At 35.0% G+C, this 11,474-nt stretch overlaps 1 protein-coding gene across 2 annotated transcripts; it reads left to right on the forward strand.

Annotated features, from left to right (window-relative positions):
* Positions 1-1,163: 1,163 nt before the first annotated feature.
* On the forward strand, positions 1,164-7,360 carry LOC108334207 (kinesin-like protein KIN-5D). 2 transcript variants are annotated; one of them, XM_017569916.2, is made up of 23 exons: positions 1,167-1,299; positions 1,374-1,680; positions 1,793-1,922; positions 2,196-2,351; positions 2,440-2,916; positions 3,213-3,310; positions 3,405-3,561; positions 3,661-3,730; positions 3,903-3,979; positions 4,087-4,140; positions 4,229-4,309; positions 4,400-4,511; positions 4,705-4,791; positions 4,879-5,054; positions 5,144-5,305; positions 5,379-5,486; positions 5,559-5,717; positions 5,828-5,911; positions 5,997-6,202; positions 6,293-6,394; positions 6,478-6,587; positions 6,681-6,832; positions 6,933-7,360. In XM_017569916.2, exons 2-23 carry the CDS (start codon positions 1,505-1,507, stop codon positions 7,152-7,154), a joined length of 3,156 nt encoding a protein of 1,051 aa, XP_017425405.1. In that variant the 5' UTR covers positions 1,167-1,299; positions 1,374-1,504; the 3' UTR covers positions 7,155-7,360. The 2 variants fall into 2 exon arrangements, with proteins under 2 accessions (XP_017425404.1, XP_017425405.1); XM_017569915.2 differs by having other exon boundaries at positions 1,164-1,680.
* Positions 7,361-11,474: the final 4,114 nt, after the last annotated feature.

Here is an 11,474-nt window from a genome sequence, read left to right on the forward strand (position 1 = left end):
GACGTTTTCGGGATAAACAACGTTGCAGGCCATGTTTTTCTTTTGTGGGATGCAGGCCATGATAATGTTACAATAGGGGGTGACAGTTGTTCAATAAGCATTAATTGAATCCACACGTATTTAAATATCTCATTTGTAAATTCAGTTATTATAAAGTGAACTCAATAAACACAATTAATGTTTATTACTGAATAAATAATAAATAACAATACTTGTATACATTTATAAATCATCTGGTTAATATACAGAGACAATTAAAAATAGACTATTGATATGAATTTAGCTGTGAAGCAACAAAATTAGAAGGTAGTATAAGAAACGAAAAGAAGAAAAAGGAATGGAAGATGGAATCACAGAAACCAAGTGGCATGTGAGTCACTCTACCAAGTGGGGCAACTTGTATCACTACTATACCTCAATGCTAAACCCCACTCTGTCTTTTCTTTCCTCACCCACCAAACTTCATTCTCCCTCTCATCTCACTCTCTAACATTTTTCATCTAATTTTTCACTTTTTCTATGCATGCTTTCATTATTCTCTCTATTCAAAGACAACATTTCAACAATATCTATCACTTAATTATGTTTTATTTTATTATTTTGACAGTTTCTCTTCAATTTTGAAAAAAATAATCACCGGGTAATTTCCCTGTAAGCAACCAATCATGCAGTGGGTCCTTACGCATGTCGCTTGCTTTCCTCCTCAGTGATAGGAACCTTTTCTGTAGAATCATATCATAATACCAATAATAACTCCACGCAATAAGCGCAGGAAAAACCTACTTCTTCTAAAACACTGATCAAGGGACCTACTTCTTCTTAAACCGAATGTAATACCCAATCTAAGCGCACTTTACAAAATAATTAATTACAAAGACAAAATTGTAATTCAAAAATATTCAAAAGAAAATGTTAATAATTTTTCTCTTCTTCTCTTTATAACGGTCGGATGATGTGATACGAGAAACGTTCCACATAGACGCCGTCATCCCGACCCTTTTCCCGGTAACTTTCCGTCACTTATTTTCAAACGTCCCTTAACGGTCTTCAAATTCAATTTCCATTTTCTTTTTTTTTATATACATAGTTTACTTTTGTCTAATTGCACCACTATTTTTTTTTTCCTTTCATTATACTCTCTCTTTACACCATGGGATATATACATTAAGCATAAAAAAATAGAAAGAAATATCTTAAAGGCATTGGTTGTGTTGTGTGTCATGTACAACAGTCTTTGACTCCACGATTTCTCACGTGAAGTTCCGTTTGAAACAGAACACACTAGAAGGCCGGCACACTGTAAGTTCCGATTTCAACTCCGCAGCAGATTACTCTTCCTTCTCGATCCACACATTTCACTCTTCTCTTCGCAGCCTCACTCTCACACCACACATTCACTATTCCGTCTCGCGGATCGCACCGGAAATCGCACGAAGTGAAAGGTCGCCGGGAGAAGTGTTTCACTGATCGCGATTCGCCGCGCCGATTTAGAAGTGGAACCGCAATGGAGGCGCAGCAGAGAAGGGGAGGAGGCGGAATGATACCGTTGTCGCCGTCGCAGACGCCGCGCTCCAGCGATAAGCCGGTGCGAGATCTGCGATCTGCGGATTCGAATTCAAACAGTCACAGCAAGTATGATAAGGACAAAGGCGTCAATGTGCAGGTCCTCGTACGGTGCAGGTGAGTTTGACTCGCTCTAACTCGGCGCTGATTCGGTCATTGAGCTTGTTTAGCGTTTTACGGCTCCGAAACTAAAAAATGAAATAAAATGGAATCGGTGTCGTTTTTGCAGGCCATTGAGTGAAGATGAAATGAGGCTGCACACGCCGGTTGTGATATCGTGTAACGAAGGTAGACGGGAGGTTTCAGCTGTTCAGAGCATCGCCAACAAACAGATCGATAGAACCTTCGCGTTTGACAAGGTTTTCTGCATTATCCTTTTTTTTTAGTTATTGTTATGTTCTTTAAATTGAAGATAAGAAAGTCTTGTTGTAAATTGAAGGCTCGAGTTAGGAGAGAGAATTTCTTTAAATGTACGTTCAGATTTCTTGAAGACAACACCGTTCAGGAATTAAATTTTGAATTTGAAGTTCTTTTAATTATTGTGACATTATTATGCACCAACTCTCTTATCAATCGTAATCATGATATTGATAACCGTGCGATTATACTGATTTTGGTTTATTTTGGCGTAGGTGTTTGGTCCTAACTCTCAACAGAAAGAACTGTATGAGCAGGCAGTGTCTCCTATTGTGTATGAAGTGCTCGAGGGCTATAACTGCACTATTTTTGCGTATGGACAGACCGGGACAGGGAAGACTTACACAATGGAAGGAGGTGGAAGAAAGAAGGTTATTCATGTCACTTAATAAACTCTATGTCATTTTCTCATTGCTTTGTATTGAGATCTGTTTCTTTCTTTGCTGCTTGATTTTGTAGAATGGTGAATTTCCGAGTGATGCTGGTGTCATCCCGAGAGCCGTGAAACAGATTTTTGATATATTGGAAGCTCAGAATGCTGAGTATAACATGAAAGTAACGTTTCTAGAGCTTTACAACGAGGAAATAACTGATCTTTTGGCCCCTGAGGAGACAACAAAATTTATAGATGACAAGTCTAGGAAACCAATTGCTCTAATGGAGGATGGGAAGGGGGGTGTTTTTGTTAGGGGTTTGGAAGAAGAGATTGTTTGCACTGCAAATGAAATTTATAAGATATTGGAAAAGGGTTCTGCAAAGAGGCGTACAGCTGAGACTCTTCTTAACAAACAAAGCAGTCGTTCTCACTCCATATTTTCTATCACAATTCACATTAAGGAATGCACGCCAGAGGGTGAGGAAATGATTAAATGCGGGAAGCTAAATCTTGTGGATCTTGCAGGCTCTGAGAATATTTCACGATCTGGTGCAAGAGAGGTACAGATGATTAAATGTTGGCACATGCATTTAAATGGTAAAAATGGGAAAAATTCCTTGTTTGGCATACTTCATGGGAGATAACTTATTGTGGTCAGGATGTAAGAATATTGATAATGTCAAAATTGTGTTAATATCGCTTCATTGTATTTCTGAAATTGAATTACCATTTGGGCCTTGTCTATTTATTTAGTGTTTTTCACTGCTGGCATCATCTCTGCCTCTTCGTTCTATGGCATTTGTCTGAAAAAATCATAACTTTAGAGCTTCACTATGGAAAAAAAAAATACTTGCAGAGTAGAGCAAGGGAGGCTGGGGAGATTAATAAAAGCTTGCTTACACTTGGTAGAGTGATTAATGCTCTAGTTGAGCACTCAGGTCATGTTCCATATAGGTATGAGTAACTGCAACTTTTGTAGTAAAGTTTCTTTTTCCTTTTTTGATTATTTTTAAATGTTGAGAGTGCTTTTATTAATTTATTATATCAGGGATAGCAAATTAACCAGATTGTTGAGGGATTCCTTGGGTGGTAAAACCAAAACGTGCATTATTGCAACAATATCACCTTCCATTCACTGTCTGGAAGAAACCCTTAGTACCTTGGATTATGCACACCGTGCAAAAAATATCAAGAACAAACCAGAGGTGATTTTTTATAGTTGCTCCTTCGTTTTGATTAACCTTTTGCTCCTTTTAACAGGCAGCAGATAATTTCTAATAGTTTAAAGTTGATTGTTTTTTCAGATTAATCAGAAAATGATGAAATCTGCAATGATTAAGGATTTGTATTCTGAAATTGACAGACTAAAGCAAGGTTGTTGACTGTTCCATATTAGTGTAGCTTATGTCTCTTTGTTTTTTCTTTGTGCTCTTTTTTTCTCTAAATAGAGAGAAATAGTCTGCTGGTTGTTTCTTTCTCTTTCTTTCCCTATCTGACGATTCATTGCTGAAATGTAGTGTTTTTGTTTTGTTTTTATGTTAAACAGAGGTGTATGCAGCAAGAGAGAAGAATGGAATCTATATACCTCGCGATCGCTACCTTCATGAAGAAGCAGAGAAGAAGGTTTCCTTATAAGTGTTTAAATATAAATTCTGTTATAATTTGGGAAACATAAATTCTGTTATAATTTGGGAAACATTCCTAATCTTAAATTTTTCTGTGTTTTCTAGGCAATGGCTGAGAAGATAGAACGCATGGAACTAGAAGCAGAGTCTAAGGATAAGGTATATTTCATTATTAATTATACTACCACATTTGTTATGTCTATTGATTACTTAGCTATTGAAGCATGAACTGGCCTTATGTGTGTAGCAATTGATGGAGCTTCAAGAACTCTACAATTCTCAGCAACTTTTGACTGCCGAATTAAGTATTAAACTTGAAAAAACTGAGGTAAAAGTGGCTGTGCTTAACTGCATTCTTTAGTTCTGGACTTTTTATCTATTCAAGAATTGAACTTACTTCTGACATCTGTATTTTCAGAAAAGTCTAGAAGAAACTGAGCAGTCGTTGTTTGATCTTGAGGAGAGGCACAAACAAGCAAATGCAACAATCAAGGAAAAGGAATTTTTGATATCAAATCTCCTAAAATCTGGTTAGTAATTGTGCCATTTGTGTGTTCTTTATTAAATACGTTTTCTGGGTCGGTTCCAATGCTAGTAGTTTCATGCCTTAGGTCATAGTTCCAATCTTTTGATACACGTGTAGAGCATTGGTTGAATATTGTTACACGTGTAGAGCATACTTCCAATCTTTTTGATTTTAACAACTTTTCATGCCTTTTCCAGAGAAAGAACTCGTGGAGCGTGCTATTGAACTACGAGCAGAGCTTGAGAATGCTGCATCAGATGTGTCAAACCTGTTTTCTAAAATTGGTGAGTACGACTCTCTGGTGGTTTTCTAAAATTGGAGAAGCACGTAGTTCTGACATCAGAGATGAAATTGCCTTTTCCAATCTTCAGAGCGGAAGGATAAAATTGAAGAGGGAAATAGAATACTTATCCAGAAATTCCAGTCTCAGTTAGCTCAACAACTTGAAGTTTTGCACAAGACAGTTTCAGCTTCAGTAATGCATCAAGAACAGCAACTGAAGGACATGGATGAAGATATGCAGTCTTTTGTATCAATGAAAGCAAAGGTGGGATTAACAAAGGATGCAAAATTGTATTCATTTGCTAAAATTCAGGTTCTCAGATTTATGAATTTCATTATGGTATGATTTTGAAGGCTACTGAAGATCTTAGAGAACGAGTAGGAAAGTTGAAAAACATGTATGGTTCTGGTATCAAAGCTCTGGATGATTTAGCTGAGGAGCTTAAAGTAAATAACCAGTTAACTTACGATGACTTGAAATCTGAAGTAGCCAAGCATTCATCTGCCTTGGAGGATGTAAGTTGTCTTTGACCTTAAAGTTGGTTAATTAAGATTTCTGGGCCTTTTTAACTTAATTTATGTGGTTCAGCTTTTTAAAGGAATTGCCTTAGAAGCTGATTCATTACTAAATGATCTTCAAAGTAGTCTTCACAAGCAAGAGGCGAATTTAACAGCTTATGCTCGTCAACAACAAGAGGTCTGTTATTTTTAGTTTTTTGACTGAACTTATGTAACAGAGATCCTGAATTTTCTGCTATTTTTCATTCAGGCGCATGCTAGAGCAGTAGAGACTACACGTGTGGTTTCTAAAATAACGGTGAACTTTTTTGAGACAATAGACAGGCATGCATCTAGTCTGACGCAAATTGTGGAAGAAGCACAATTGGTAAATGATCAGAAATTGGGTGAACTTGAGAAGAAGTTTGAGGTGATTGCAGCACCTTCTTTTCTGACAATTGCTTAAATCATGGTTTGATATGGTTTACACTCATTTTCTTTTCTAACCTTTGATGATTCTCATTCTTTGCTGGGTCTTAGGAGTGTACTGCCTATGAAGAAAAACAACTATTGGAGAAAGTGGCAGAAATGCTAGCAAGTTCAAATGCAAGAAAGAAACAACTGGTAGCCTTTGCTTTTAATTTACCTGTAATGACGTCCACGAGTACTTACAATGAACATAACGTTCCTTTTGATATTATCATTTCAGGTTCAAATGGCAGTCAATGATCTTCGAGAAAGTGCAAACTGTAGAACTAGTAAGCTGCGACAAGAAGCATTAACCATGCAGGATTCCACTTCTTCTGTCAAGACAGAATGGAGAGTTCATATGGAAAAAACAGAATCCAACTATCAGGAAGATACCTCTGCTGTAGAACATGGGAAGAAAGACCTTGTGGAGGTTCTTCAAATCTGGTATGTATGACCTAGGAGAATGCATATTATATTTCCAGTCTACTATTCTCTTCTATTTGGCATTCCTGTACTGAACAAAAACTACTGCAGCCTCAACAAGGCAAAAGTAGGTTCACAACAATGGAGAAAAGCTCAAGAGTCTTTGCTTGGCCTGGAGAAGAGAAATGCTGCTTCTGTGGATACTATTGTTAGGTAGGTATTTGTATTCCCCAATAAAGATCTAGTCGAAAGACAACACATTTTGTTAACCTATTTTGACATTGCTATATGGCCAGGGGAGGAATTGAAGCTAATCAAACTCTACGTTCTCGTTTCTCAAGTGCCGTGACAACTACACTCGAAGATGCAGGAATAGCAAACAAGGATATTAACTCATCCATTGATCGTCAGTATTTTGCGTTACATCAATGCATCATCATTGTTGCCTAGGTTTAGATAATTCCATAAATTTCATCTGACAAGTTTAAAACACTTGCAGATTCGTTGCAACTTGATCATGAAGCTTGTGGGAATCTGAACTCTATGATTATTCCTTGCTGTGGTGATTTGAGAGAACTAAAGGGTGGTCATTACCACAAAATTGTAGAGATAACTGAACATGCAGGGGAATGTCTTCTCAACGAATACGTGGTAAGAAAGAGACTTAAGGACCCAAGTATATGTTTTAGCCTCGACAATATTCACTGGTTACTGGTTTCTAATTTTTCATGTTTAAATAACTGCCATACAGGTCGACGAACCATCTTGTTCAACACCAAGAAAGAGACTCTTCAATTTGCCCAGTGTTTCATCCATAGAAGAACTAAGAACCCCATCGTTTGAGGAGTTGTTGAGGTCATTCTGGGATGCAAGATCTCCAAAACATGCAAATGGAGATGTTAAACACATCGGGGCATATGAAGCCACTCAATCAGTTAGAGATTCCAGAGTTCCTCTTACTGCTATTAATTAGGGACAGTCGGAATTCTGTAAATAGCATATTGTTCAGATGTAATTGCATAAAAATATATATTCATTTATTTTATTTTTTGAAAAATAGATGAAAAAGGAAAAAAAGAAGCCGGAATATGTAAAAGGTTACCCTTTTCTATAGTAACCTGTGTCATTTTGAGATTGGTACGCACTACATTAATATAATTTTTGGGGGTGTTTGTATTAGTTTTTGACATTGCCACACCGATGGATTTTGTAATAAATTAGTAGTGGGAGACACGCAGTACAATAGTACGCTGAGACAAAGCAGGATAAGATGAGCATGAACGTAACGTTTCATCTGTGGGTGCCTAAACAGATAAAGGAATTTGCTTCGTGGTTGGCCTAAATACGGGTTTGTCAGGAATGAGAGACAAAAACCAAAGCTTGTACAGGCTGGTAACATGTGAACACATAATTCTCTTCATAATTGAGCGTACGGTCAAGGGAACAACTAACTGTCCAAGGTTGTGCTGGGTTTGGTACAGATAACTGGGTCCCAGATTATGCCTGTCTGTGAAAAAGCTGCACCTTCTGGTTAGAATACTTTGTACCTTCTGTTTCAGGTTAACAAACTCCACGTTACCAAGGTCTACCACAGTTAGTAGAAGCTGTTTGTTTTTTTAGGCATGTTATGTTCATTCAGTTTGTGGTCAGTTAGAGAAGACTTTTTGTTGGAAAGAGTAAAAGTTCTTTGGTTAATCTTTATGTTACACAAAAATTAGTTTCTATCTACGGATTAGGAAATATTTTTATGAAAAAAGACAAAAACTTGAGTGTAAGTGACTTACAACTTTTTTTCAAAGACTGATTAGCCCTTTTTTAACACTGCATAACTATAGTATTCACTTTTCTATATCTCTGTTTTTCTTTTCTTCCTTTCCTTATTCGAAGTACTGCACATCGACAAGACTCGTGCATTTGACAGGTGTGGTAATCAACTAAACTAATTGGTGTTAGAATCATACACGGACAACATATTGGCTTATATTTTGAGGCATCGTCAAATATGCTTAGGGTCAACTATTGTCAAATATGACAACTGAAGGCTTATTTCATTTGTAATTCATTAATGTTATTCGACACTTAATTCATCCTTCTTATTGAGGCTCACATTCTTTCACTAGACACTTCACATCAAATAACTGCAAAAACTATTTATGGTTGCTTCCCTATATGCGTATCCTATCTTTCAATAAATAAATAGAAGTATTAATAATTTATAATAAATAAATATAACAAATATTATTTTTCTAAAACAATCTCTTTTTCTTTTCATTTTCAATTACTTCCTCACCCTCTATCTTTTATCATTACCACTTACATACAATAAGAGAAAATAAAAGATTAGGATAAATAACGAGTGTGTTGAAAATAAATCAAGTAAGTGTGACCTACACTTGCTTTAATAAATTGTTTGCTAGCGTAAGTTTTTTCAACACCAACTAAAGTTGCAATTTTCGTAAAGTTGTAATTTTCGTGAATGCATCTACCAAAAGCTAGCGTATTTTGTTGTTTTGTTTATCTCTGTGTGTTGAACGAATAAATGAGAAAAGCTTTAGTTTCTTTGGGTTTCAAGTTTCTGAGTGTAAGTTCCATAATGTCTCACTGATTCAAATTAGTATCGGAGCTCGTTAGATCTAGCACTGATTTCATGAGTTTGAGAGCGTCAGTAAAAAAAATTGAGTGTGTGAGGACCAAGAAAGTTATCACTTTATCAAATTTGTAGAGTCGAGAGAAAAATGATAATAAATTACAATATTGTTTGGTCTTGTCTCAAATTATATGAGAAACTATATTATACTCATTGGACATTGTTGATGTCCACCTATTTGAAGGCTCAAAATATTTGGAACTTTATTAAACTAGATATACAACAAGGAGCTGATGATACAACTCAAAGAAAGGAATGATTGACGTTATCACAAATTTACCAAGGTGTAGACTATTCAATTTTTGACAAAATAGCAAATGCCAAAGCAGTCAAAGAAACTTGGAACATTTTGAAGCTATCATACAAAGGAGTAGAGAAAACTCAAAAACTCAAATTGTAATTCATGAGTAGAGAATATGAAAGATATGAGATGTCCAATTCATAAACTGTGGAACAATATTTTTCACACATAACAAACCTTGTTAATAAGATTACGGTATATGGAGAAGACATTCCTGAAAACAAGGTGGTGGATAATATTTTATGCACCTTGCCAATGAAGTTTAATCATGTCCTGAATACAATAATTGAGTCCTACAACACATACACCATGATAGTTGCAGAATTGCAAGGTAGTATTGAAAGCCATGTGAGTAGAATTTTAGAAAAAACTAAAAGAGAAATGGAGAGGCCTTGAAAATCTAGGTGAATTTTATCAACATAACAAAATCCAATCATAGTAAAGACAGTAGAAGTCGTGAAGGTGAAAAGATAAATTTTAAAGGTAAAGGTCGTGACAACTTTAGAGGAAAAGGTCTTTGTAATTTTAATCAACAATGGAAAAACAACAATTTGAAGCCCCTAATAAAGAAAGAGGTGGACACAATTTTAGATCTATCAATCATGGAAGAGGAAGATGAGGCTTTAACTACCAAGGAAAGATAAATTTCAGTTGCTACTAATGTGGAAAGTTCGGACATAGAGCGACAAATTGCAAATTCAAACAATAGACAAATATAATAGAAAATCAATATGAGCATACTGTGGAAAGTTTGGACATACAGCGACAAATTCCAAATTCAAGCAATAGACAAATATAGTAGAAAATCAGTATGAGCATACTGGTGAAAGTTCTAATAACCCATATATTTTACTTCTAGTAGCAAATAATCTTATCGGCGATGAAAATATTTTGTACTTAGATACTAATTGCAATAACTACATGTGTGGGAAAAATAAATTATTTACCTTACTAGATAAAATTGTAAAATGTACCACGAAGTTTGGGAATAATACAAATATTCCAATTTTTGGTAAAGAAAAAATTAATATCAGATTAACAGATCATTCTCATAATTTCATCTTTGATGTCTTCTATTCTCTTGGTTTTCATGAAAACCTGTTGAGTATGAGACAACTATCAGAAAAAGGCTACAATATGTAGATTAGTAATGGACAATGTACTTTGATTGATAAAAATGAGAGATTTATTGCCAAGGTAAAAATGATTCCTAATCATTTGTTTCCTTTGAAAGTTCAACATAAAGATGATTGGCTATGACACATGCTCTTTGGACACTATCAATTTTCTGGATTAAGTTTTTTTTATCTAGAATAAAATATGTATCTTTGGACACTATCACTTTTCTTTCTGGAAAATTCATCAAATAGATTTTAAATCTGATGTCCTAAATGATACTTTGGAAGAAGTGTATGTTGAACAACCTGTAGAACATGAGATTGAAGACAAAGAAATAAAATCTACAAATTGAAGAATTATATGGCTTAAAGCAAACACCTAAGGCGTGGTATAAGAAAATTGATTCATTGTGCATAATGGTTTTCAGATATGTCCATTTTAACTTACTTTATATACTAAATTCGTTGACCCTAATAATATTCTTATTGTATGTCTTTAGGTTGATGATTTGATTTTTACTAGTAATAATCTAAAGATGATTACAAAATTCAAGGAGACCATGATTAAATGTTTTGAGATGACAAATTTGGACCTTATGTCATATTTTCTTCGTATTGAGGTCGTTCAACATGATGCAATTTTCATATCTCAAAAAGGGTATGCTACCGATGTTTTGAAAAATTTAAAGCCAATATCAACACGGATTGAAGAGAAGTTGAAACTAAAAAATGATAATGGTGAAAGAATAATTAATTCAGCATATTACAAGAGCTGAATTAAAACACTTAGATATTCTATTACTACTAAAATAGACATTGTCTTTGGAGTTGGATTATTGAACATATTCATGGAATAACCATGTGCATGTCATTTACAAGGAGCAAAGAGAATTTTTAGATATATCAAAGGTACCATGTTGAGAAATTTTAATAATATGAAACTTGTTTATATACAAATAGTGATTAGGCATGAGATGTTGAAACAAGAAAAAGCACGTAAATAACATGTTCTTTCAAGAGTCAAAGCTACATGATGGTAACTAGTTGTGCAACTTAGACAATATGGTTAAGAAGAATTCATAAAGTTGATGTATCAAAAGTAAGATACTTCCACAATAATATTTTGTGATAACAAGTCAACAATTACATTATGCAAAAATTCAGTATTTCATGGATGGTCAAAACATATAGATATTCGATTTCACAAAATCCAAGAATTGGTAACCG

The sequence above is a fragment of the Vigna angularis genome, chromosome 11, assembly GCF_016808095.1.
Source record: "Vigna angularis cultivar LongXiaoDou No.4 chromosome 11, ASM1680809v1, whole genome shotgun sequence".
NCBI classification, from domain to species: Eukaryota; Viridiplantae; Streptophyta; class Magnoliopsida; order Fabales; family Fabaceae; genus Vigna; species Vigna angularis.

Excerpts from the sequence above, each read along its gene's own strand:
- LOC108334207 (XM_017569915.2), top strand. The coding sequence starts at position 1,505 with ATGGAGGCGCAGCAGAGAAGGGGAGGAGGCGGAATGATACCGTTGTCG. Across the intron at positions 2,352-2,439 it reads AAGGAGGTGGAAGAAAGAAG|AATGGTGAATTTCCGAGTGA; the intron begins GTTATTCATGTC and ends TTGATTTTGTAG. Across the intron at positions 6,588-6,680 it reads TATTAACTCATCCATTGATC|ATTCGTTGCAACTTGATCAT; the intron begins GTCAGTATTTTG and ends AAACACTTGCAG.